This window comes from Ovis aries, chromosome 16 (assembly GCF_016772045.2).
Source record: "Ovis aries strain OAR_USU_Benz2616 breed Rambouillet chromosome 16, ARS-UI_Ramb_v3.0, whole genome shotgun sequence".
NCBI classification, from domain to species: domain Eukaryota; kingdom Metazoa; phylum Chordata; class Mammalia; order Artiodactyla; family Bovidae; genus Ovis; species Ovis aries.
Genome location: NC_056069.1, coordinates 18,054,043 through 18,079,286, shown reverse-complemented (window position 1 = coordinate 18,079,286; position 25,244 = coordinate 18,054,043). Strand labels below are relative to the sequence as shown.

The following is a 25,244-nucleotide window of genomic DNA, read 5'->3' as shown; positions in this document are numbered from 1 at the left end:
AATTCACCCTTGTCAGCTGTTGTCAGTAAACTGACTTGCATGTATTCAGAATTTTTTTCATTTTCTTAAAACAGTGTATTTTCCAAGACATTAAGTTTCTGATATGATACCGCATGTTAAGAAATAATTTATTCTTAGAAAAATACTAAAATTTGTTTAGAGAGAGTTTAGGATATGACTATTATTGTGTATAAGAAATCTCCAAAAAGTTTCTTCTAAGTCTTTTATACACTGAACTTATCTCACTTATTTGTTAGCATGCGTATCAGCTATCTGCATACAGTTGAGATATGAGACCAGTTCACGCAGTCCTACCATTCTAGAAAAGTTCTTACTTGACAGAAAGTGTAAATGTTTAAGGAAAGCAGTTTGAGCTCAGTTCCGAAAAACTTTTAAAATTGTGAGACGTAACACAGAAAAGTGCATAAAATATCTATGTGCTTATTAACAAAGTGAACCAACACCCAGGCCATGAAATAGACCACATTTGGCACTTGAGAGGGTTCCACGTGTGCCCCTGTACTTTCAGTCATCAGCTCCTTTCTGTTCCTTATGGTAACCATTGCCTGATTTTTTTATGGTAATCACTTCCTTCGTGCTTTGTGTTTTAATGTTAACATCACTGAACACTGGTGTAGTCTTACCTGATTGTAAACTTTAAGTATCTGACTTTTTTTTGTTTTTTTTTGAATTTTATTTATTTATTAATTTTTGGCTGTGCCGGGTCTTCATCGCTGCACGCAGGCTTCTCATTGCAGTGTCTTCTGCTGTGGAACACAGCCTCTAGGGCTCAGTAGTTGTGGTGCACGGGCTTAGTTGCTCTGCAGCATGTGGGATCTTCCCAGATCAGTGGATCAAACCCATATTCCCTACATTGGCAGGCAGATTCTTTACTACTGAGCCACGAGGGAAGCCCCTATCTGACTTCTTTCATTCAAAGTCATGAATGATTTGAATAATCATTTGAATAATCATAAACATCATCTCATGTTTATGAGATTTATTTACATTGTTTCATGTACCTTTTAGTTCTTTCATTTTCATGGTCTTAAGCAGCACTAGAAATACCAATAGAAGTGCAGTGTGAACCACATGTATAGTTTAAAATATTTTAAAAGAATTAAAATTGATTTTAATAATGCTTATCTCAGTATACCTAAAAAATCAATTCATAGTCTTAACATTCATAAATTCCACAAAAATATTTATATATTTCACTTCTTTTTCACATTATTCTTTGAAAATCTGTTTTACACTTAACCACAAGCACATCTCACATCAAACTCTAATTGCAGGTGTTCAGTAGCCACATGATTAGTAGCTACCTTATTGGAACAGTAGCTCTCTAGAGAGTATTCTGGGTATGAGGACACCATGATTTATTTGTCCATTTCACTGTTGATGAACCTTGTTTTGAATAAAGCTATGAACATTCTTTTGTAAGTCTCCTGGTGTCTTATGATACTTTTAGTATGTCTTTCATGTCAACGGAAAATCCACATAACCATATTTCTCGTAGCACTCTGCGTATCAGGCTCAGCTTTATTAAAGTAGCTGTTATAAGGTGTATAAAGCGTTTTACTTGGTAGAGTCTGCCAGTGTTGAGTAACAGCATGGTAAACAACTCTGCCACAGAAGTATCCTGGACCCACCAAAAGCACATGCACTCAAGGACTCTTTAAGTTTAAGTAGGCTTCTGCTCTGTCATACCATCTGTCTCAGTTGTGTTACTGAGTGAAAATTCAGGCCAGCTAACAGTCATCTCAGAGATTTCTCAGGAGCCTATTTGTGGCTTCTTATTAAAACATTCACTGAAGGCAGAAGAATAGCATATACCATTTCTTCAAACTTTTATGCACTCCCCTTTTTTCCTTTCTTTAAAATTCATATAATCCACTTGGTCATTTAGTCCTCAGAGTTTTAGTTTAACCAGATGTCCATACCAAGTCAGTTGTTTGTTCTGCACCTGTCTTCCTTGTTTTAAAGGATAGCAGACCCCCAAATTTCTTATCTAAAGCTTTTAAAATCCATTTCTGCATCAAAATAGTGGGACTAACGAAGCAATCTAAGGTTGGATGTAAGAAAGTATTCACATGACATTATATTTCTTTCAGACTTTGTAAAATTAGAAGAAAAAAACTAAGGGAATATCAAGGACAGAATGCAGGTTAGCTTTAAACTGAATGTGATTTTCAGATAACTGTTGTATGAGAACAGCTCCACGAGAGCAGTGAACTTGAGCAGTTTCTCCTGCCAGCTTTCTCCACTTAATTTATCATCACATTTGCTCCTAGCCTGGAAATGGGCCAATTACACAAGCTGCCTTCCTGCTTTCCATTCTAGTGTGACAAGTGGCAAAAAAGAAGAGAGTTAGAAAGCAGGCCGTGACCTTAAGTGATGAAACGGGAAATCTGCTCCCTGGAGGGTCTTATTTTAACTGTTAGATTGATGACTTAGTAGGGGGTGGGATTTAAAATGTTTTGCAGTTATTTGACTACATGGTCCCACCTGCCTCCAGACATCTGTACATTAAGCATCCTCTGACTCATTTTTTAAGCAGTATTTTCTTGCATGGTTTTAAGGATATATTTTTTTCTTTGAGAAAAATGTCTTGAACATGAATATTAGGAAGAGTTCATTTTTCTCTAAGGAAAAGCATCACTTTTACCTAACTAGATAAATAGAGTTAGGATAGGATTTAGATTAGATTTTGTTAGTAGGTATCTTAAAGAGAATGAGGTTTATCTTATCTAAATCCTTTTTAAAAGAAAGCCATAATACAATTTTTAAGTAAATGCAGGCTATGCTGCTAACAGTAGGTTTTTCCTTTTTCTTATGAACTTGTCCTAAAGCTTCTTAAAATTCTATTAGTTGCTTTACTTACTATTTTGAAGTATTTTTTAAAGAACTTTATGCTAAGAAATTAAAAGCTTTTTCAAGTCTATTCCAGGCATATTGTTCCTGATAATTTCCTTATAAGCTACATATTACAAATTTATAATTGTAATAGTTTGTAGATGAAGAAACCAAGGAGAATGGTTTAGTGACTTATCCAGGATCACAGATTGAGTAAAAGTACTTGAAATACAGACTTAGTTATCATAATTGTTCAGTCCTTGTCAGATTTTTACATTTCATTTTGGTTTCATAAACTTTTCCACATAATTTTGATTAGATTAAATCAATTATTGTGTGCTAAAAAGTGGCTGTAAGGTAGTTGATGGATGTTAATGGCCCTCCAGGGAGATTGCCAGTTGCAGTTTTACATTGATAAGCAGAATTGTTTACCATGGTTTTATATTACAATAAAACTTTCTAGCTTCCATATTCTCCAAAAAAACAAAAGCTATTGTTTTTTTCTCAGTGTTTAGAAATTTACTTATTTCTAAATGCTAACCTGCTCTCTTGGTTAATTCATCCCAGCCATTTTTTGGTCTTTTATGCTTCTTATTAATGTATTATAAATTAGTGAATTGTGGTATCTGGACAGAACATTGAAACCTGGAGACCTAGAGTACATTATTATCTCTGCTGTATGTTACCTGTGTGACCCTGGGTAAGACTGATTTCTCTCATCTTTAACATGCTCATAATCTTCACTAGCAGCATTGGAAAAATCTTAGTCATACTTACATATGTAAAATATTAAAGAAAAGATAAGAGTTTACATCATGTCGGGGTACCCATAAGTGGTCATAGTTAAAAAGAAGAGAAAAGAAACCTGTTGGGGGACGGATGATAATAGAGTTGGAGGTCAGCTTGCTGTCCTCTGACTCCCTGGCTTATATTTCCTCTTCTACGTTTTCGTCTTTTGCTCTTCCTTTTGGGGACCTCCCTATGGGAAAGTGTGTACTAGGCAGACTACGACAAAAAGGGACAGATTGAGTGTCACCTGTGGCATAGGTCTCTTCTTGGCCCAGAGGGAAAGGATGTCATTTCTGTGGCCCTTTTACCCCCAGGGCCCAAGTCAGTCCCCAGAGCAAGCTGGATTCATCCCTCATTTCACTGTCGAGTGTCCAGAGATACCGTCTCAGTCAGCCAAATGTAGAAGGGATGTACAGTTGACCTTTGCACAGTTTGGGTGTTAGAGACATCAACCATCTGTGCCGTTGAAAATCTACATGTAACTTACATAGTTAGTCCTGGGTGCCTGCAGTTCCTCTGCACCCGTGGTTCCTCGAACCCACAGTTCTTCTGCATCTGCAGTTCTGTATCTGTGGATTCAACTGGGGATTGTGTAGTATTTAATATTTATTAATACTGTTGAAAAAAAATCCTCTGTAAGTGGACCTGTGCAATTCAAATTCAGTTGTTTGAGTCAGTTCTATTGACATGTCAGGTGAGGGTTGACACATGACAGGTAAGATCTTTTCCGCCCCTGATTCTGTGACTGGTGGTAGTATTTTTATACAGACACACACAGAAGGACCAATGTACCTCTTCTACCCAAGTGTGCATTTGTGTGTTGTTCTTGCATCAGACATTTCGTTTTGTTTCAGCATGGTTTTGTATAAAACTAGCAGTATAAATTCCATTCATGCCTGCCTGTCTTGCTTACTTTAGCCTTCAAATACTTCCATGTCCCAGCCGTTGTGTATATCAATCCATTCAGTCTCTCCCAGGTATTACCAAACAAGTGAATCTATTCAGCCATCCCATGTTTGTTGTGTAGCTTAATTTTACTTGATTGTAAGTCCCATCAGGGCTACAACTATGACTTGTATCTTTTGGCAGCTTCCCTAAGGACAGTATTTAAGAAGTAATGGACACTCATAATTAGTTAAACAAAAAGTAACAGTGTCCTTTATTATGTAATAAAGGTCATTTATGACATACCCATGCAGAGTTAAAAATCATACTCGGTGGTGAAAAGCTAAAGCCTTTCCTCCAAATTCAGGAATAAGACAAGGATTTCCACTCCCACCACTTCTATTTAACATAGTATTGGAAGAACTCACCACAGCCGTCAGATAGAAAAAAGAAATAAAAGCCATTCAAATTGAAAGAGAAGTAAAATTGTTACTATTCACATAGAAAACCCTAAAATTTCCACCCAAAAGCTAATAAATGAATTCAGCAAAGTTGCAGGCTACAGATTAATATACAGAAATCTGTTGCATTTCTGTACACTAATAATGAAACATCAGAAAAAGAAAGTAAAAAAAAGATGTCATTAAAAATTAAATGGAAAAGAATAAAATACATAGGAATAAATTTAACTGAGTAGGTGAAAGGCCTGTACTCTGAAAACAATGAAACATTGATGAAGGAAAATGAAGATGATACACAGAAATGAAAAGATATCTCATGCTCTTGAATTGAAGTGATTAATATTGTTAAAATGGATAGACTATCCAAAACAGCCTACAGATTTGATACAAGCCCTATCAAATAACAATGACATTTTCCACAAAATTAGGACAGAAAATCCTGAAATTCATTGTTGTTTGAGTTGCCAAGTTGTGTCCGACTCTGAATGACCCCATGGATTGCAGTATGCCAGGCCTCCATGTCCCTCACCATGTGCTGGAGTTTGCTTAAGTTCATGTCTAGTGAATCAGTGCTGCCTTCCAAACATTCCATCCTCTGTTGCCCTCTTCTTCTGCCTTCACTCCTTCCCAGCTTCAGGATCTTTTTCAGTGAGTTGGCTCCTCACATCAGGTGGCCAAAGTGTTGGAGCTTCAACTTCAACATCAGTCCTTCCAGTGAATATTCAGGACTGATTTCCTTTAGGATTGACTGGTTTGATCTCCTTGAAATCCAAGGGACTGTGAAGAGTCTTCTCCAGCACCACAGTTCAGAAGCATGAATGCTTTGGTGCTCTGCCTTCTTTATGGTCCAACCCTCACATCCATACATGACTACTAGAAAGACCATCGTCTTGACTATATGGACCTTTGTTGGCAAAGTGATGTCTTTGCTTTTTAATACACTGTCTAGATTTGTTGTAGCTCTCCTGCCAACAAGCAGTTTTCTTCTATTTTGATGGCTGCAGTCACCATCCACAGTAATTTTAGAGCCCAAGAAGAGGAAATCTGTTACTGCCTCCACCTTTGCCCCTTCTGTTTACCAAGAAGTGATGGGACTGGGTGCCATGATCTTAGTTTTTTTAATACTGAGTTTTAGGCCAGCTCTTTGACCCGCATCAAGAGGCTCTTCAGTTTCTCTTTACTTTCTGCCATTAAAGTGGTATCATCTACATATTTGAGGTTGTTGATATTTCTCCTGGCAATCTTGATTCCAGCCTGTAACTCATTCAGCCTGACATTTCACGTGATGTGCTCTGCATATAAGTTAAATAAACAGGGTGACGATAAACAGCCTTGTTGTACTCCTTTCTCAATTTTGAACCAGTCAGTTGTTTGATATAAGATTCTTACTGTTGCTTCTTGACCCACATACATATTTCTCAGGAGACAGGTAAGATATTCTGATATTTCCTTCTCTTAAAGAATTTTCCACAGTTTGTTATGATCCACACAGTCAAAGGGTTTAGCGTAAAATTGATACGGAACCACAAAAGATGCAGAATTACCAAAGCAATCTTGAGAGAAAAGAACAAAGTTGGAGCTCATCAAACTAGACTACGAAGCTATAGTAATCAAAACAGCACGGTACTGGTACAGAAACCAGACACAGAGATTAATGAAAAGAATAAAGAGCCCAGAAGTAAATTCACACACCTGTGGTCAATTAATCTACAATAAAGGGGGCAAGAATATACAATGGAGAGAAGGCATTCTCTTCAACATGTGGTTCTGGGAAATCTGGACAGCTACATGTGAAACAGAGATTAGAACATTTTCTTCCAACATTAAAAAAAATCAAAATGGATTAATGACTTAAATGTAAGACCTGAAACCATAAAACTTCTAGAAGAGAACACAGGCAGAACACTTAGGACATAAATTGTAGCAATGTTTTTTGCATCTGTCTCCTAAGGCCAAGAAAAAAGGGGGGGGGGCAAAAAGAACCTAATTAAACTTCAAAGCTTTTGCACAGTAAAGGAAACCATTGGCAAAAAAAATAAGCCTATAGAATGGGAGAAAATACCTGCAAGTGATATGACTAACATGGGATTGGAATCTAAAATATACAAATAGCTCATATAACTTAGTATCCAAAAAAAAAAAAAAAAAAAACCCGTTCAAAAAAATGGATGAAGACCTGAATAGACATTTTTCCAAAAAAGAAATATTGATGGCTAACAGACACATGAAAAGATGCTCAACACCACTAATTGTTAGAGAAATGCAAATTAAAATAACAGGAAGATATCACCTCATACCTATCAGGGTGGCCATCATCAAAAAGTCTGCAAATAGCAGGTCTTCCCTGGTAGCTTAGTGGTTAGGAGTCTGCCTGCCAGTGCAGGAGATACGGGTTCGATCCTTGATCTGGGGAGATCCTACGTGCTGTGGAGCAGCTAAGCCTGTGTGCCACAACTGCTGAGACTGCTCTAGAGCTCGAGAACCACAACTCCTGAGCCTACGTGCCACAAATACTGAAGCCCAAGCCCTAGAGTCTGTGCTCTGCAACAAAAGAAGCCACCACAATGAAAAGTCTGCACATCGCAACTAGAGAGTAGCCCCTGCTCACTGCAACTAGAGAAAAACCTGTGCAGCAACAAAGACCCAGGACAGCCATAAGTACATAAATAATTTTTTTAAAAAGTCTACGAATAACAAATGTTGGAGAGGATGTGGAGAAGAGGGAACACTTACACTCTGTTGGTGGGAATGTAAATTGGTGCAGCCATTTACATTAGAGGCATTACATTACAAACAGTACAGAGGTTCCTAAAAAAAAAGAAAAAAACTACAAATAGATTTACAATGGAGTCACTCCTGGATATATATGCAGCAAAAAAAAATAAAGAGTAATTTGGAAAGGTACATGCACCCCAGTGTTCAGAGCAGCACTGTTTATTTAGAATAGCTGAGATTTGGAAACAACCCAGCTTCCCTGGTGGCTCAGCTGCTAAAGAAAGAATCCTCCTGCAATGCAGAGGATTTGAACCTGGGTTCAAACCCTGGGTTGGAAAGATCCCCTGGAGAGAGGAATGGCTACCCACTCCAGTATTCTGGCCTGGAGAATTCCATAGACTACATAGTCCATGGGATCGCAAAGAGTCAGCCACAACTGAGCGACTTTCACTTTCACTTTAAAGTGTCCATCAGTAGACAATTGGATAAAGAAGAGGGGTGTATGAATACAAGTGGAATACTACTCTGTCATAGGAAAGTAATGAAAGTTTGCCATTTGTAGGAACAAGGATGGACCTAGAGGCCATTATGCTTAGCGAAATAATTCAAGACAGGGAAAGACAAATGCTCTATGATATCAATGATATGTGGAATCTGAAATATAATAATAACAAATGTATACAGCAGAGTAGAAGGAGACTTACAGACAAAGAAAACAAGTTAGTGTTACCAGAGAGGAGAGGAAAGGGAGGAGGATCAAATTAGGGTTATGAGATTAAGAGATACAAAACACTGTATATTAACAAATAAACAAGGGTATATTGTATAGTATAGGCAATTATAACCATTATCGTGTAGTTACTTTTGATGGAGTGTTGTCTATAAAAATACTGAACCCCTAAAACTAATATAATGTTGTAAATCAATGATACTTTTAAAAAAGTAACCATATCATTTTTAAATTCTGTTTTCTTAGAATCTGGAGATTTATTCTTGTACCTGTGTTCCAAATATAAGTGAGTGACAGTTGGAGTCGTTTGATGGAGGCTTCATGTCACATCTCTCTTCATTTTGTTTCCCTGTGGATGGTCATATTCATGTAATTGGGCTTGCATTAGCAGCCGGTTTTCCAGTTACCCTAGGGAGATAATTTGGTTGTTACAAGCATTATCCTTTCTATGGTAGAATGTTCTGGCACTGACACTTGGTGAAACAAAGGTGTGACCTACTAGTGGTGGTCAGTTTAATTAGCAAGTCTATAGGAGAGAATTAAAGTTGCTTTAAATGTGCTATCTCAAAGCGCAGTAGTGTGAAACTTAGAAGTAAAAAAAAAAAATGTTGAAAAATGTATAGAAGTAAATGAAGATAAAAAGACAAGTACTCATTGGCTGTCTTAGTCTCCAGTAACTCCCTTATTCCCCCAAGGCAGCCACTGCTGATGGTGTGGTTTATAGTTTTTGAGGCAGTTTTTTGGTGCACACACAAGTATGTAATTTTTTAAAAACAGGTTTAAAACTTTTTTGTAGTTTCTTTTTTTTTTTTCCATGAAGACTTTTATCTTACTAGTACAAAAAGGCATGTTACTGTGTTAAGTCCTGTGTAGTATTACATATTATGGGTCTGTTTAATCATTAACATACCAAATGATTTCAAAATTGTTTTCATTTTTTTCTACTATGTGCAATTCTACTGTGACCATTCTTTTTGTATGTGTGGATTTGTGCAAGTGCTTTTGAGTAATAGATTCTTAGTTAATAGTAGAAATGCCAGAACAATTGGTATGGGCATTTTGAGTTTTATAATTACTCCCAAATTTCCCTTCAAAAATGACCAGTTTTACCATTAAGTTTTAATTAGAACTTGATGTTTTCATAATATGATTTAAATTTCTTCTAAAAAATTGTTGAAATATACAGTCATGCACACATGATCATCTTCATATGGAAAAACATTTCGTTTCAGCAGAAGAGAAGTAATCTTCTGGGAGGCGTCACATCTCTGACCCAGCAGGTATACATGACACGGTAGCACAGAAGCAGCCAAGTTACTTTTAGCTCGATACCCTTTTCCTTTCTGTTTTTACCTCCAAATCGTGCCTTCTCTCATACCCTATAGTCATCTCTGACACTACCCCGACTCTCATAATTGTCAATGGCTTGTTACCAGCTGTGATCAGTTTCCTCAACATCCCTCTCTCCTGAATGGAGGAGAAGGGAACAACAGAGGATGAGTGGATATGAGTTTGAGACACCTCTGGCAGATAGTGAAGGACAGGGAAGCCTGGTGTGCTGCAGTCCATGGGTCGCAAAGTGTCTAACAGCACTTAGTGACTGAACAAGAACAAGTTTCCATGTTGGCTCTGCGAGCTTATTGTTTCCATCTCCCTCACTGTAGGTTTTTCACCCCTTGCACTATAAGAGTACTCAGAGTGTTTAAGAGCTTAGAAGTTAAACATTAGAATTCTAGTCTCTTTGCTTTCCAGCACTTTTAGTGGGGGGAAGGAACTAAATCTCCTCAGGGCTTAGTTTTCTTATTTGTAAAACATAGTCTATAAAGAGAATCTATTTCATAAGGTCAGGAGAGTTATAAAGGAGTAAAGTTAAGTTGCTGTTATCCATCATTGTGATGTGGCAGTTGACGTGAATCTTCAGCTGGCAGTGGTATCGCTGAGGAAAATATTTGTGAAGTTTTTAAAAAAAATCTCTGAAAATAATCTGAACAAATCATTCTTGAACCTTGCAAACATAGTAGATCTCTCTTAATAAATCAGAAGAGTCAGGTTATGTAAAAATGAGACTTTCTGAGAACTTTGCATGTAATTATTTGTGTACCAAGTAATTGCTGATATATTAATACATCTGTTAGTTAGGTTATGGAAAATGACCTAACTCTTAAGCACTCTATGCTTACATTCTTCATTTTTTAATGAGCATTAGTGAATGTACAAGTGTTTTATTGCTCTTTATCCATATAAAATACATGATTATTTCTGTACGTGAATAAGTATATTGCTGGAACTTCTGAAGTAAATTAAAAGATAATAAGAGATGAGTAATAAAGTCAGGTGAGAGGAAAAGAGTAGAGGAGCTATAAACCTTGACAGGCCTATTTGAGTTCCCTGAGCTATATCCTGATTACAGTGCTACTTATTTATTTCTTTGGCATTTAGCTAAAGGGAAGGTGGCTTGTTGAGGGAGCAGAGGCTGGCGCATGCCAGGACTCCCTTTGTCATTAGCTTCCAGGCTAAACCGGTTGTCCTCCAACAGCTCTTAGAGAGGACACCACACTGCATCATGGCAGTAGAATTACATGGACTGACCACTGAGAATAGGTGAAGGATCTGGCTGTTTCAGCTGCCACAAATTTGTATTTGGAAATGACATTAGTTACCGCCTTGAAATGAGGATTTCAGTAAGAATAAAATTTAAAGCTTTTCTCAAGTGTGTGTTTATTCAGTACACATTGTTAGATTATTTTTCAGTGGTCGTCTAGTTCTTATCCTTGCTAAAGATTTTTTTTTTCTAACCCTGTATCACTGAAGTTTGCTGCGTTGTCTTTTCTCTCTCAGTGCCAATGTTTGATGTCAGAATTTTTGCCTTCAGCTTGTAAGACAGGTGTACCAGTGTCTTTGTAAGCCACAGACTTAATGTTTCCTATCTTTAATAGCAGGCACTAAAACTGTAGGAGATGGCATTCCTTTATAGGTCCTGCAGAAGAGGCTGAATTAATCACCTCTGCAGTGTAAACATCTGCTTCCTGCATTCTTCCTCTGTAGACTGAATTTGACAATTTAATTTTAACAACAACAAAAAAAGAGCACTGCTACTTAAATATAAATGCTTAAAGCATTATTTGGTCAACCATGGTATTGAGGCAGTTAGGTCACAGTTAAGATGAAGATGAAAACTAAAGCCTTAAACTTTTTGTTTGAATTTGTTTCCCAGCAGTTTTAAGAAAAGAGAAATAATTAAATTCCCCACTAGAATACAAAGCTGTGAATAATTCCACATACCAAACATAGCATAAACCAGTTATTGAATATGTCTTAATATCTCAGTTTAAAATTTGCAGTGTGATTTGGTAGTGTCCAGTGCTTGGAAATGACTGTTTTTGTGATAACAGACAGATATCTTAGTCAATAGGTCTTAAATTTAGTGTACTTTAGTGAGTACACTGGACCCTGAATACTTTTCAATCCGAAGATCCAGAATGTGCCACCATGTTTAAGATTCCCTCCAAATACAGAATTGTGTTTCCCAGCCACACTTCGCATCTCCACGGCCATGTTATCTGTGGCAAGGATTCTGGTTCAGTAGGTCTGAAGTGGTGCCTAAGCATCTGCTTTTCACAGTGTGCCTCAGGAGTCTTGATACACTCCTGATCTTGAGAACTGCTGGGTTAAGAGTTTTGATACTGGAGTAAATCAAAACTAAAGCAGAACCAAATCAAGTAGCAGACAGCGAAGGCCAGAGACGGACAGTAGTCCTTTACGTTCGTGAACTCTCCTTTGCTCTCCTCCTATGGCGTTACGTAACCAGGGTAGGAGAGTGAATCAAATTCATACACTCTGGCTGGGAGCAAGAGCCAATAAAACTGTTGCACTGTGTTCAACAGATAATTTCACTTTCCCTGAAGGCTTGAAACTTTGTAAAATTAAGCTTAAGTCATAAAATGCTCACAAAGATTAATTACACAGTTGTAAAAGTTACAGAGTTTATAATTATAAATAAGGGTAAAAAATATGATAGTTTTAAAACACTTTAAAGGACCATTTAATTTATATACCCAGGTTCTGGTTCCTGCCCAATGTGGGTTATATCTAATAGCAAATGTATAAATGCTTGAATTATGTTTCTGTTTGCCTGCCTTTCTCAAAGCGAAATTCTGAGAGGTTTGTCTTTGATTATAGACAGCCATTAGCAAGTAGAAATAAATCTTGCACATCTGCATCTTATGCAAGGCTTAGGCAGTACTTTAATGCATATAATCATGACATGTTAGGATTTAAGCGTTTAGACTTTAGCATTAAAGTTTAATAAATAAATTTCCTCTTTTGGGAGGGTGGTTGTAAACATGAATTTCCTGGTGTATAATGTAAAGTGTACGTGTCTTTTTTCCTAAAATGTTGAGTTGTGTCTAGAGTAAATTTATGTTTTATTTATCAACTAATTACCTTTGTGTGCATTCTTATGACTAAATTGTTATCTGCATAGTCACAGAAGATTTCTAATTTTCATTACTTAATTTTTTATTCCTACATAATAGAAGACTAGGGTTGAGGAAACAGAGGCCTGTCTTTGTGCAGGTGTGTGTCTGTGTCATCTTTCTCTAGAATCAAAGAGGTGAGCTGGATTAGGGGTTGTGTATCCCAATGGGATACAGATATAACCCCAGTAGTTACTTAGCTCTTCACAATATTGTGTGTGCTTAAATTTCCCTGTAAAGAAGAAACATGCTAACAGATCCCAGTATTTCCATAAATTTTTCTTTGATTTATGGTTGATAACCGCTGCCTGATGCTTTCAGGGTTCAACTTGAGCTCCAAGGTTCTGGGATATATTCTTCAGCAGGGGAGAGAACTGGGAGACTGCATTTGGCAGTGTGGGCTGTGGACAGACAGGTCATAACCACTCTGAACCTGTGTTTCTCCTTCTATAGACAGGGGATCATGAGCTGTACTCACCTCCAGGGGACATTGTGAGAAGAAAATGAAATCTAATTCATGTGAGGATACTTGAGCAGTAGTTCATTTTTGATAGGATTTCCTTCCTTGGTAGGAGTGGACTGTATTTATATCTTTCTCCCTCCTCCTTTTCCTCCCATCCCTCCCAGTACTTGATTGGCTGATAGTGGCTCTTGCCCAGCCTTTAAATGTTGGCCTTCTGTATGGTTCCATCCTGGACAATTTTAACCCTATACCGCATCCCATAGTATATCTAGCTCCATACTTTAAATCCTTTCCCCTCTTCTTGGCTGAGTATGTCAGAGGTACTTCAAATTCACCATGTCTAAAACTGAACTCAGGGACTTCTCTGGCTGTCCAGTGGTTAAGACTTAGAGCTTCTACTGCAGCGGGTGTAAGTTCTATACCTGGTCGGGGAACTAAGATCCTGCATACTGAGAGGTGTGGCCAAAATATTTTTTAAAAAATAACAATAATAAAATCTGTACTCATGATCCAAACAGTGCTCCTCCCTGAAACCTGATCCTGCTCTGGTGGTCTGTGTATCAGGGAGTGAGTTGTCCAGTGTTTTATCTAATTGTATAATCCAGAAAACCATGTCTCTCTGAGTTCCCTGATCGCCCATATCTCAGGTATATCCATTGCAGTACATAAAGAATCTTCACATTCATTTTTATGGCTGTTTAATACTCCGTGGTAAGACTGTTGAAATTGATGTGTATCAGAGCAGAACATCTTTTACTTCCTAGAGTATTCTTTTCTACTTGGCATGACTTTGTTGTGAATTTCCATTCATTACTTTTAGGGAGAAAAGCCAAGCTCCTCCCTTGGCAGTGCTGTCTGGCCCTTCTCTTCTCCAGTTGTCTGGTGTTGCTCTTCGCCCTCATCCTCTGCTGCTGAGTTGCGTGGACATGTATCTTTTGTTTCATCCACATACCATGTTCCTTTCTGCCTGGGACCTCTGCCTAAGCTCTTAGTCTCACATGTAGATTGAGTGCTTCCTTTCCTGCCTTTAGTTACCTTCTAATGTGCTCACGGCAGATCTCAGCTCCATATGCTTACTCTGCCAATCCAAGGCCAGTCAGAGCTCTCTGACACAGTCTCCTGGCTCTTTGTGCTCTTCTGTGAACAATTCATTTATTCTTATATATTTGTACGGGTGATTACATTGGTATTTGTTTCACACACTTAAAGCAGTGTTTCTATAGTAGTAGATGCAACCCATTATTCATTATGAAATCAGCTTTAAAAATTATGACGAGCCTTTAAAAAGTGAAATAGTACAGAAAATATCAGACCTTCTCACTTTTACAGAAAGGATATTTTTTGATCATATTTTTGCTTCAGATTAATAAATAGATGTGTTCATGTAAGTGTCTAGATACACAGGTTTATTGGGTTTGGTAATTATGTTTCTTATTGTGGCTCTTAGTCAAAAACATTTGAAAGCCATTGAACTAGATAGTAAGTTCTATGAGGACAGGAATTCTATTTTGTACCCCATTCCATCCCTGAGTCTAGCAGAGGGCTGTCAGTAAATATGTTGGCTGAATGAATGAATGCACACTTTTTCAGGGAGGTTCACAGACCTATTCTTGCTCCTAGAGACTAGTGGAACCTGGTCCCAAGCACATGTTAGTGATTATTTCCTTGGCCAAATGAGTGTGGGTAAGATTATTAAAAGAAGTGTGGAACCATATCTACAGATTTTTTTTTTTAGGGCTTAATAAGCAGATGAAACACTATTAATGAGAGGTTTTAGATTAGTTTTTGTATTACTTAATCTTAGGCCTTTAATACCATTTTATTTTATTAATAAATATAAAACAGTTTTCACTTGCCTAAATATCTGGGTAATTTTAATTTCTAAGGTAGTCTGTAGACTGTTACTTAGATGTTATCTTTTGTGTTTACTTCAGCAATAAAATATTTACGCAGTTTGGCAAGGTGATACTACAACCTGGTTTAGTACAACAGCTGCACTGCCTGTTCCCAAGTGGCTTGATTTCCCTTTTTAATCTTTGGTTTTCTGCAGCTAAAGACTTATGTCAGCATGTAGTTTATACAGCAGCAAATAATGGTGAAAGCTTCTTGAATTAACAGAGTAAAGAAATACTCTGCTGAGTTTACTTGGTTTCATATTTTTCTAGTGTCTTTGAAAAACATTTTACTAACAAGTCTACACAGCAGAGTTTTATAAACACAATATATTTACAATGAGACATTTTTGTTAATTTTTTTATTCTTTAGAGAACCTGTAAACTCATCTCATGAACAGTCTCTGATGTTGAAAAAAGGAAACGTCTCAGCTCTTAAGTCATTACCTTTCAGCTTAGCACAGATCAGCAAAGTTCTGCATATAAAAGAATAATTTCACACTTATTTTTGGTCATACATTTGTATGTATGTTGAGATTGGATTAAAAAGTATTTAGGCAAAAAGTAGAGAATCTTAATTCTTTTCAAGTTTATTGTCAGAGTCCTGTTAGCACAGAGTTTTTATCTAGCATATGTGTTATTTTTTCTTTCTATTTCTAGGTGCTCCTGATCCAACAGCAGGTGCTAGTATAGATGATGAAAACTGCTGGCACTTAGATGAAGAGCAGGTTCAAGAACAGGTTAAACTGTTCCTTTCCCAGGGCGGGTACCACGGATCAGGGAAGCAGCTTAATTTGCTCTTTGCAAAGGTATGACTTTTTATTTTTAAAGAAATATTCTAAATATATACATTTGTAGAAAGTATATATGACCATGTATAGAAAAGGATAAAGGCTGCTTTGTGAATTTTTTTTTTTTTTTTGGTAAAGAAATGGGAATTGCCTGGCAGTCCAGTGGTTAGGACTCCACACTTTTATTGCTGGGGCTCCAGTTCAGTCCCTGTTCAGAGGTGACTAAGATCCTGTCAGCTGAGTGGCATGGCCCAAGGGAAAAAAAATAAACAAAGTTATAATCAACCATTAGAGACTTCTGTGTTGTAATGCAAGCATTAATTTACTTAGATGTCTTTAGGTAAGATATGGGCCATTTTTGTCTTTTTTTAGTTCTTATACAATTTTGGAAAACTGTTCAATGCTAAAAATAGCTTGATATTAATTGAAATGCCATTTTTTTAAGTTTTTTTTTTTTTTAATTTTTCTGGTTAATTTTCCCAAATAGAGCATAAATTTGAATATAGTCCTTAAGATATGCTTTGTAAAATTAGTTTAATGTCTATTTTAAAATTAGTTTCAAGTACATAAACTTTGGAGAAATAGAAACCTGGGTTTAAATCTCAGTTCTAAAATCTTGAGTGTGTATACCTTTGCAAGTTATTTAAGTCAGTTTCCTCATGTATAAATTTAGTTAAATAATAGCATATCCTTTCTAGTTGTTGTGATTATGATGTTACATGATAATGGTGTCTTAACAGTAGTTGGGTCTTGGTAAATGTTAATTTTCATCACAAACATTTGATCGCCTAAGAGACAAAAGTTATCTTCAGTATAAGTTCATTGTGAACAGAAGCTGTGTCTGTTGCTTTACACAGAACTTTAGTACCATGAACACATTTCTAAATACTGGATAAAATGCTTTTTAAATAATGTTAAGGCAATGTCTTTTCATTGGGGGCGCAGCCATCATTATAGATAATGAATTCAGATTGGTTTTAAAGGAACAGATAACTAGGTTCGTTGATACTTTTGTTAAACAATTTCTGTCATATTCATAGTAATTAAAACCTTTTGTGGGTAAGTTTAGTCACTCAGTCATGTCTGACTCTGCAATCCCATGGACCATAGCCCACAAGGCTCCTCTGTCCAATAGGATTTCCTAGGCAAAAATACTGGAGTAGATTGCCATTTCTCAAAAGAATTAAAGTAAACTGTTACTGCTTATGGCCAAAAACTAATGTATTCTGATTAATGAAAACCCTTTAAATAAATATTTAGCCCCGGATTTTCCTGGCAGTCCAGTGGTTAAGACTCTGAGCTCCCACTTTGGTGAGCACAGGTTCCATCCCTGGCCAGGAAGCTAAGATCCCACATGCCATGCAGTGCAGCCTTTAAAAAAACTTTTATCTCATATACCATATATAGATTGCCAGTTTTTCAAGAATTATAGTAGTGGCTCAAACAGTAAAGAATCTGCCTGAAATTCAAGAGACCCAGTTTAATTCCTGGGTCAGGAAGATCCCCTGGAGAAGGAATTGGCTATTCACTCCAGTATTCTTGCCTGGAGAATCCCATGGACCGAGGAGGCTGGTGGGCTACAGTCCACAGGGTCACAAAGAGTCAGACACAACTGAGCAACTTTCATTTTTCACTTTCAAGAATACATCTAACTCTAAAATTATTTCACATGACTTAATGAATCTTTGGTAATTCATAGCACTTCAAACTCTTGTAATGCGTCAGAGTCAACAGTCTGAAAGTAATTACCTTTAGGCTATATAGATGAACTTGAGCGTTGGTTAATAGTTCTGGGTTTATATGCTTAGTAGTAAAGCATTTATTTTCATTGCTGTTGCTGAGTAGTAGGTTAGAAATTCATCAGGGAAATAAATACTAAATTAAATCTATAACCTGAAGAGGTAATATTAAAGGTTTGGTGTATTTAGACACACAGTAGTATTTCTTACATTCTCACATCAGTAGAAAGTACACTGCGGCCTAGTGGAAGCAATGTGAAAGAGGAATTAGATGGGCCTGCAATTGCTATTTTTATCTGTGTATATATGATATACATATTATATATGTTACATGAAGTAACAGCAGCATCTAATTTTCAAAATGGCATAATTTCCAGAGTTAAGACAGATCTGGATTCTGATTCCAGTCATTCCTCTTGTCCTTTGGACTAGTTACTTCACTTCTGAGGCATGGCTTTATAATTTGTAAAATCAGTGTTATAATCTGCCCTACTTACTATGGTTGTTGTGAAGATTAAAAGGCAAATTATAAATGTAAAACTCTTTAGCAAGATGTCCAACAAATAGCCACTCCATTTCTTTCTGCTTTTTAGTACTTCTTAAGATTACTGAAACAGCCCTCCTGGAAGCACACTCCTGTGATTCAGTGTGAAAGTGCATTCAAGTTCTCTATAAGACTCAAATTCTAAAGCCTGTGGAGAGGTGGTTCCATTACTTCCCAGGGTACAGGCCTGAGGCAGAGTATATTGACCTAGAGGTTTAGGCTGCTTTATTAAAGATCTACTATTTCCTCCTCCATTTGGCTTTCACATAGAAAGAATTTTGAATAAAAGGACTCTTCCCCTCTCAACTACTACTTGTGACCTTGCTCTACTAATTTCCTATTCAGAGAACTGGCATTCAGCTTAGATTCCTATTTGTTGAACACATAACATTTCACGCTTTAGGAATGGATGGATTCATTAGGATTTCCTGTAGAACAACTTAGCCTTATATTTCTTTCTTTGCTTTCTCATTCATTTGGGAACTATAACAGAAGAATAATGGACAGAGCTTGATGTTCCAAAACAGAGAAGCAGAGTTAATTTATGAAGTCACTTATGATTCTGCTATAAGGATTGCTCATTTGGAGCAAGAGTTCTTGAACTTACACAGCCCTGAACATTTCCTCTTACCATTGCAAAAACAGTCTCATCTGAATGAATAGAAATATGTGTTGCTCTTTATGCTGAAACCCTTGGTGAGAAAGAATCTAGTGCAATTACTAACTTACCTCAAAAAACGAAGGGCTTGTACAGCTTGTGCTTGAATGTACTAAAAACCACTGAATTGTACAGTTTAAATTGGTGAATTGTATGTATGTGAATAAAGTTAAAAAAAATGGAGGAGAGATGCTATTACTATAAACATCATTAGATCAGTTTAGAAGATCTCTAAAAAGTTTTTGGTACACTTCTTCAGACTCCATTACTCTGGTGGTATGTGCAGTCAGTCAGGGAGTTACGAAGGTACCAAATGATTTGTCTTGTTTGTTTTGGTATTGATGCTTTGCAGTCTGGCAAAAACATTTTTAGGGGGGAATTGGGAAGTCAGGCAATTTATTTTTTCTTTTGTGGATTCCAAAACACAATTTTAAAACAATTAATGGTCATTCTTTGATTAAATTGCCATTGAGGACAGAGGCTTATTTTTAACAACTTTTGTTTGCTTAAAAAGGATGATGTTGAAAGAATCCACCACCACCGCCCTAACTTCCTTCCCCAAAGAAGTAAAGTGTTCTGTCTCTGTATTACTGTTGATGTTTTAACATTTTTCTGAAGGTATTTTCTTCCCCCCACCAGGTGCGGGAGATGTTGAAGATGAGGGACTCAAATGGGGCCCGAATGTTGACTTTGATAACAGAGCAATTCATGGCTGACCCTCGTCTGTCACTTTGGAGGCAACAAGGCACTGCAATGACTGACAAATACAGGCAGCTCTGGGATGAGCTGGGTAAGTGTAAATCCTCTGATGGATTGCCATTGAGTTGTGTGTGGCTGAAGACTGGGATAGAAAGTGTGAAAAGCATGGTCAGAATATTGCAGAAGAGAGAGCTGCTCTTACATGAACTTGTCGCCATTGTACACTGGCTAGGACAGGGAGAATGAAACATTTGCAGCAATCAGTCTTGGCACCGTCTGGGGAGGAATTGTCTGATGTTGAGGGAAGCAAGCACAGGATCTGCTTTTAAGTATTTGGGCGGGGTGGGGAATGTGTATTTCCAGATAGGTATTTGGTACAATAGAATTCATTATTCGTTTCCAGACTAATATTGTAATCAATTCAGCTGGAATTTGGCCGTTTTTCCTTTCACCCACATTAAAGTTATTGAAAGTAACTTGAGTTGTTATTTTTTAAAATTATTCTCAACTTAGATGAACTACTGATTGTCAGAATGGAAAAGTCACAGCAAACTCTATAATTTTTATTGCTTTCCAAATCCATGGTGGTAAAGATGTAAATACAGCAGGTGGTTGAAAAAATGAGAAATCCACTACTTGTGTTTACTGAGAAATTTGCAGAGATGACTCTTGTTACTCAGTACTCATTGCTAGAGAAATTAATAATGAATTTGTTGTCTATTAAGAAGTCTGTATGTGACAAATGGAATTTTTGGCAAATATTTTGTCAGTGCCTGTTTTAATTTTATGTTCTGGATATTTATTAGAAGGTTTGGCTTCCCTTGTGGCTTAGCTGGTAAAGAATCCGCCTGCAATGCAGGAGACTTGGGTGTGATCCCTGGGTTGGGAATTTCCCCTAGAGAAGGGAAAGGTACCCCATTCCAGTCTTCTGGCCTAGAGAATTCCACGAACTGTGTAGTCCATAGGGTCTCAAAGAGTCAGACATGACGGAACGACTTTCACTTTCACTTTCTAGTTTCAGTGAAATTAAATAGTAGAAGTCTTCATGCCTTCACCTTCTGTGTTCCTCTTGGCTATTGATGGACCACATCATGCTATTGATCCCATGCTCACACCAAGAAAGACTGTTGTCTGTGAAGATACCAGTTACAATGTTTGGAAGGGACCTTTGAGATGAACTGCTTACAGATAAGGAAACTAAAGTCTGAAGAGGTTAGGAAACGTCCACAAAATGACATAGTGTGACCCTTTAAGGTTATACAGCAAGATGGTAAACAGTTGGACATCAGAGTTTCCTTTTTCTCATTAATAGGATGTCTGTTCAGGAACCGGTTTGTGGATGACAGCTCCTGTTTGTTTTTAAACATGTGTCTGCTATTCCCCAGTGTTAAGATACTTGTTGACCTTTTCCCGAATTATTTTTTATTAAGTGTCTTATAATAATTTAATCTTAGTACTTTCCTTGGGTCACCGGAAGTAATATTAGTGGCCTTTCCCTCAATCAGAATTTAAATCAGTCTGTAACTCCAGTGGATCTTTTCAGTGTCCTGGCAGGAAATGTTTGGGAGCTCAGTGTGGTAGCTGGAGAACACAAGTGTAATGTGTGGTTTAAACAAAAATTTATATAGAATACTGAGTGATTTATAAGTAAAGACTCCTCAGTTTTGTAACTCTACAGTAAGTGTTGAATTGACTAGTTGGTTTATGGCAGTAAAAAGGACTAACATTTAAAAAAAACTATAATGAAGGGAATCATTTCAGGAAAACTTATTGGATTAATATTAGATGAATAAAATTTAAAGAGCTTTGTTAGTGAAAGAAGCTTAAACTTACAAATAACTAATTAGAAAATATCAACTAAATATTTTGGTAACCAAAAAAATGTACAAGTGATACAGTTAAATAAAAATTTCAGTGTTTACATTTAATCCATTAGTTGTATTTCACTTTTGCAAGTTGGCCTTGAAAATTATATACTTCAACCCCCAATCAAAAGTATTAATTCTCATTAAGCAGAAGTTTTCACTAGCTGATTCTTGTTATACTCTCTGATGGACTACCTTTCTAATTATGGACCAGGCTTTATACAAGTTCTTTGAGTTGAGTCCAGGATGAAGAATACATATTCTTGGCCTGTGTTTTCTTTTTTCACAAATCGTGCCCACCCTTCCCCGACCCCCCGCCCTGCCGTCCAGTCATTGCTAGACTGCTGTAAATTCTCCTGCATACTGTGATGGCGAGCAGAGGTCACTTGCCATTTTAATGAGGTCTAAGTTCTGTGAAGAATCTCATGTGGGCGTAACAGTAGCTCTCACATCTTAATGTCATTCACCAAAAAAATTAACTAAAAGTTGCTTCTGGACTACAAAAGAAAAGGATTTTGCTTCTTAAGAAAATGGGGGAATTTGACTTTGTGCCCCTGCACAGGGCTCACATTGCTTCAAGGCTCTGCTTTGGAATTAAATGCTGAGCACTGCCAGATGCCAGACATTGAGAAGAGGCTGAGTTTTGTCGGCAAATGGGATCTGCAAGTTAATTGGTGTTTTCTGCAGGCTTCTGGCTGTGAAATGAAATTGGAAGCCCTTTAGCCACATGGATAATACAGGACCTGAATACAAATGTCACATGTCACCATCAGGACCCACTGTGAGACAATAGTGTTCCCACTCCAACACTGCACCATTACAGATCATTTAAATATGGGGATTACATTTAAACTAAAAGCCCCATTTGCCTTTTACTGCAATTTAAATGTCCTCTTAGCAAAAGCTAAGTGACAAATTAAATGAAAAAAGTGCCCACATTTTTAAAGCTGTAATGCAAAACAACCTTTTATTGCTTCTCATGTGCCACGAATGAATCATTATACTTGTCAACCCTAAACCAAGCCATAATTGGAGCAGCTACTGTTATCAAAGTAGGGCCGCTCTGTGACAGCTTAATAAAGCTGAAACTGTTAAATTAAATCTCAGATGCTTAACTCCTTAGCACCGGTGGATTCGATGGGTCCATTTCTGGCAATGGCCAATACACCAGGAGAAAAAAAATTCCTGGCATGAAAGCCTTAATCTGATGAAAGTGTACAAGTAAGAGTATCTCAGCCAAGTAACTGCTTCTTGGCAGAGAGATTCAGAGGCATCAGATTGTCAGCCAGATTACAAAATTTTATTTTTCTTTCATAGGATCAGATACCCCCCCCCCAAGATTTACAGTTTTTTGAGTATATGTGATTTATTAAAATGCAAGTGCTAATGTTTCAAAGTTAGTTTTAAAAAATAACGTATTCATTTAGTTCTTTCTTTCATTCAAATAAATGCATGCAATCTTATATGAGGTAGCAATAGGCCCAAGTTCTTTGCCCCATTCTCTAACAAAGGGATAATTATGCTCAGTTCTTTTCTAAAATAAAAGCCTATGATATTCATTTGGTCTGAGTTAATTTTTCTGATTTATGCTGTGATTTTCATAGTGTAGTATGAAATAGGTTCAGATGCCTACTATTAAGATCCTGTGAATCAGTTTTTCCTATATTAATTTTACTTTTCTCTACTTGATGTTTTCTCAGACGTATGACAGTCTTCTCAAGATGATTGTTGTTGTATCATGATCAGCTGTGAGAACATGTATATATTAAAATCTTGAGACAGAAAGCCCAGTACAGCGGGAGAAGCTGCGTGTTTGGTAGACATGACGCATGTCTGCTAGAGCTATAGAACACATACCTTTTCAGTTGTGTTCTTTACTCCAGGCATATTTTCTGGAAAGCAGATCACAGAAATAACCCTTGGGTTTCAAGGAACAGCCCAGTGCAGATTGGTGGTGAGCACACCTGCTATTAGCCCTAGTGGCTGACTGTTCAGCACACTTAATTATTGTGGGGGGTCTTTAGGGATGAGGGAATATATTGTAACCTCTCATCTGTGTTGATGGGTCTCTTGCTTAAATGTCTTCTTAGACCACAAGTTTACTTTGCCAGGAAATGGCAATCCACTCCAGTACTATTGCCTAGAAAATCCCATGGACAGAGGAGCCTGGTAGGCCCCAGTCTGTGGGGTCGCAAAGAGTCGGACATGACTGAGCGACTTCACTTCACTTCATAAAACTATAGGTTATGGCTACCAGTCTATTAAAACTTAATTAAAATGGACGTCATTAGAGGAAACAGTTAAATAAGATTTAATTGCAGTTTTATCACCAGGAAAAGTCCTTAAATTTTCATTTTCATAATATGTTGTATGTAATACTTTTCCTCCAGATTTTAAACATTTTTCCTCTGAGCTGAGTCATCTGTTTTGCTCTCTGGCATGTAAAACCTTGTTTCTTAGGGAGAGGTTGGGCCGCCATCACCAGAGTCTTACTGCTCTGAGCTGTGCTCACTTGGTTCATAAGAACAAGGTGGTATCTCTTGAGTTTTCTTCAAAGCTTTTGATATAGACACCTAACTGTGTGTGAGTAGAAATAGCCATAGTTAGATTTTTTTAGTTTGCATTTCCTTGTATGCTGTTACTGTGTTTGTGTGTGGTCGGTTGCTCAGTTGTGCCTGATTCTTTGCAACTCCAAGGACTATAAGCTACCAAGCTCCTCTCTATCCATGGAATTTTCCAGGCAAGAATTCTGAAGTGGCTTGCCATTTCCTACTCCAGGCGATTTTCCCAACCCAGGGATCTTGCATCTTCTGCATTGGCAGGCAGATTCTTTACTACTGTGCCACCTGAGAAGCCCCATACTGTTATTGAGCAGTCGTTATAATAATATTCCTTGGTAGGGTGCTGGATAGATTGAGTGGGTATGAAGATTCAGTGGACTTCAAAATCAGGATAAATCTACATTGAGTAGTAGAGAACCTAGCCCACCCATTGGGACTGCATATATTGCAAAATACTAAATATCACCTACTCCATGTGGCTTCCCAGGTGAAGCTAGTGGTAAAGAACCCATTTGCCAGTGCAGGAGATGTAAGAGATGTGGGTTCGATCCCTGGGTTGGGAAGATCCCTTGGAGGAGGACATGGCAACCTACTCCAATGTTCTTGCCTGGAGAATCCGGTGGACAGAGGAGCCTGGTGGGCTACAGTCCATAGCGTCGCAAAGTGTCAAACACAACTGAAGCAGCTTAGCATGCACACATGTACCTACTTCATGGACCTAGAACCCTGTCCATGCTATCATCCCAGATATAGTTACTTCTATCAGCCTCTTCTGCACCTACCCACATTATTCTTGAATAAAGAAGAAAACTTACGCTTTAGTCACATATTCAAAACAGTACTCTAAATAACCGGAGGGCCTTGTGCAGAGCCAGGAGTAAGATTTTAAAGGTTTAGCTTTGAAGGTAATTGTGGAGAAATTTTATGCTATCTTATGTCTCCAGAAGCAAAAGTCTTAGTAATTCCCCCACTGTTTTGAGCCCCATACTTAGTTTTTATGGTAAAGGCAAACTCAGGCTTTCCACATTTTAAAGTTGATTGAAAGAAAGTGAAAGTCTCTGAGATGTGTCCAACTCTTTGCAACCCCATGGGACTATATAGTTCATGGAATTCTCCAGGCC

The 25,244-nt window shown here is 37.4% G+C and overlaps 1 protein-coding gene across 1 annotated transcript in view; it reads left to right on the top strand.

Moving 5' to 3' along the window:
* ZSWIM6 (zinc finger SWIM-type containing 6) overlaps window positions 1–25,244 on the top strand; it is a 209,340-nt gene that overhangs the window by 129,967 nt on the left and 54,129 nt on the right. The window contains exons 3-4 of the mRNA XM_015101288.3: window positions 15,927–16,075; window positions 19,638–19,788. Coding sequence (XP_014956774.3) covers window positions 15,927–16,075; window positions 19,638–19,788 — 300 coding nt within the window. The remainder of the gene's footprint in view (window positions 1–15,926; window positions 16,076–19,637; window positions 19,789–25,244) is intronic.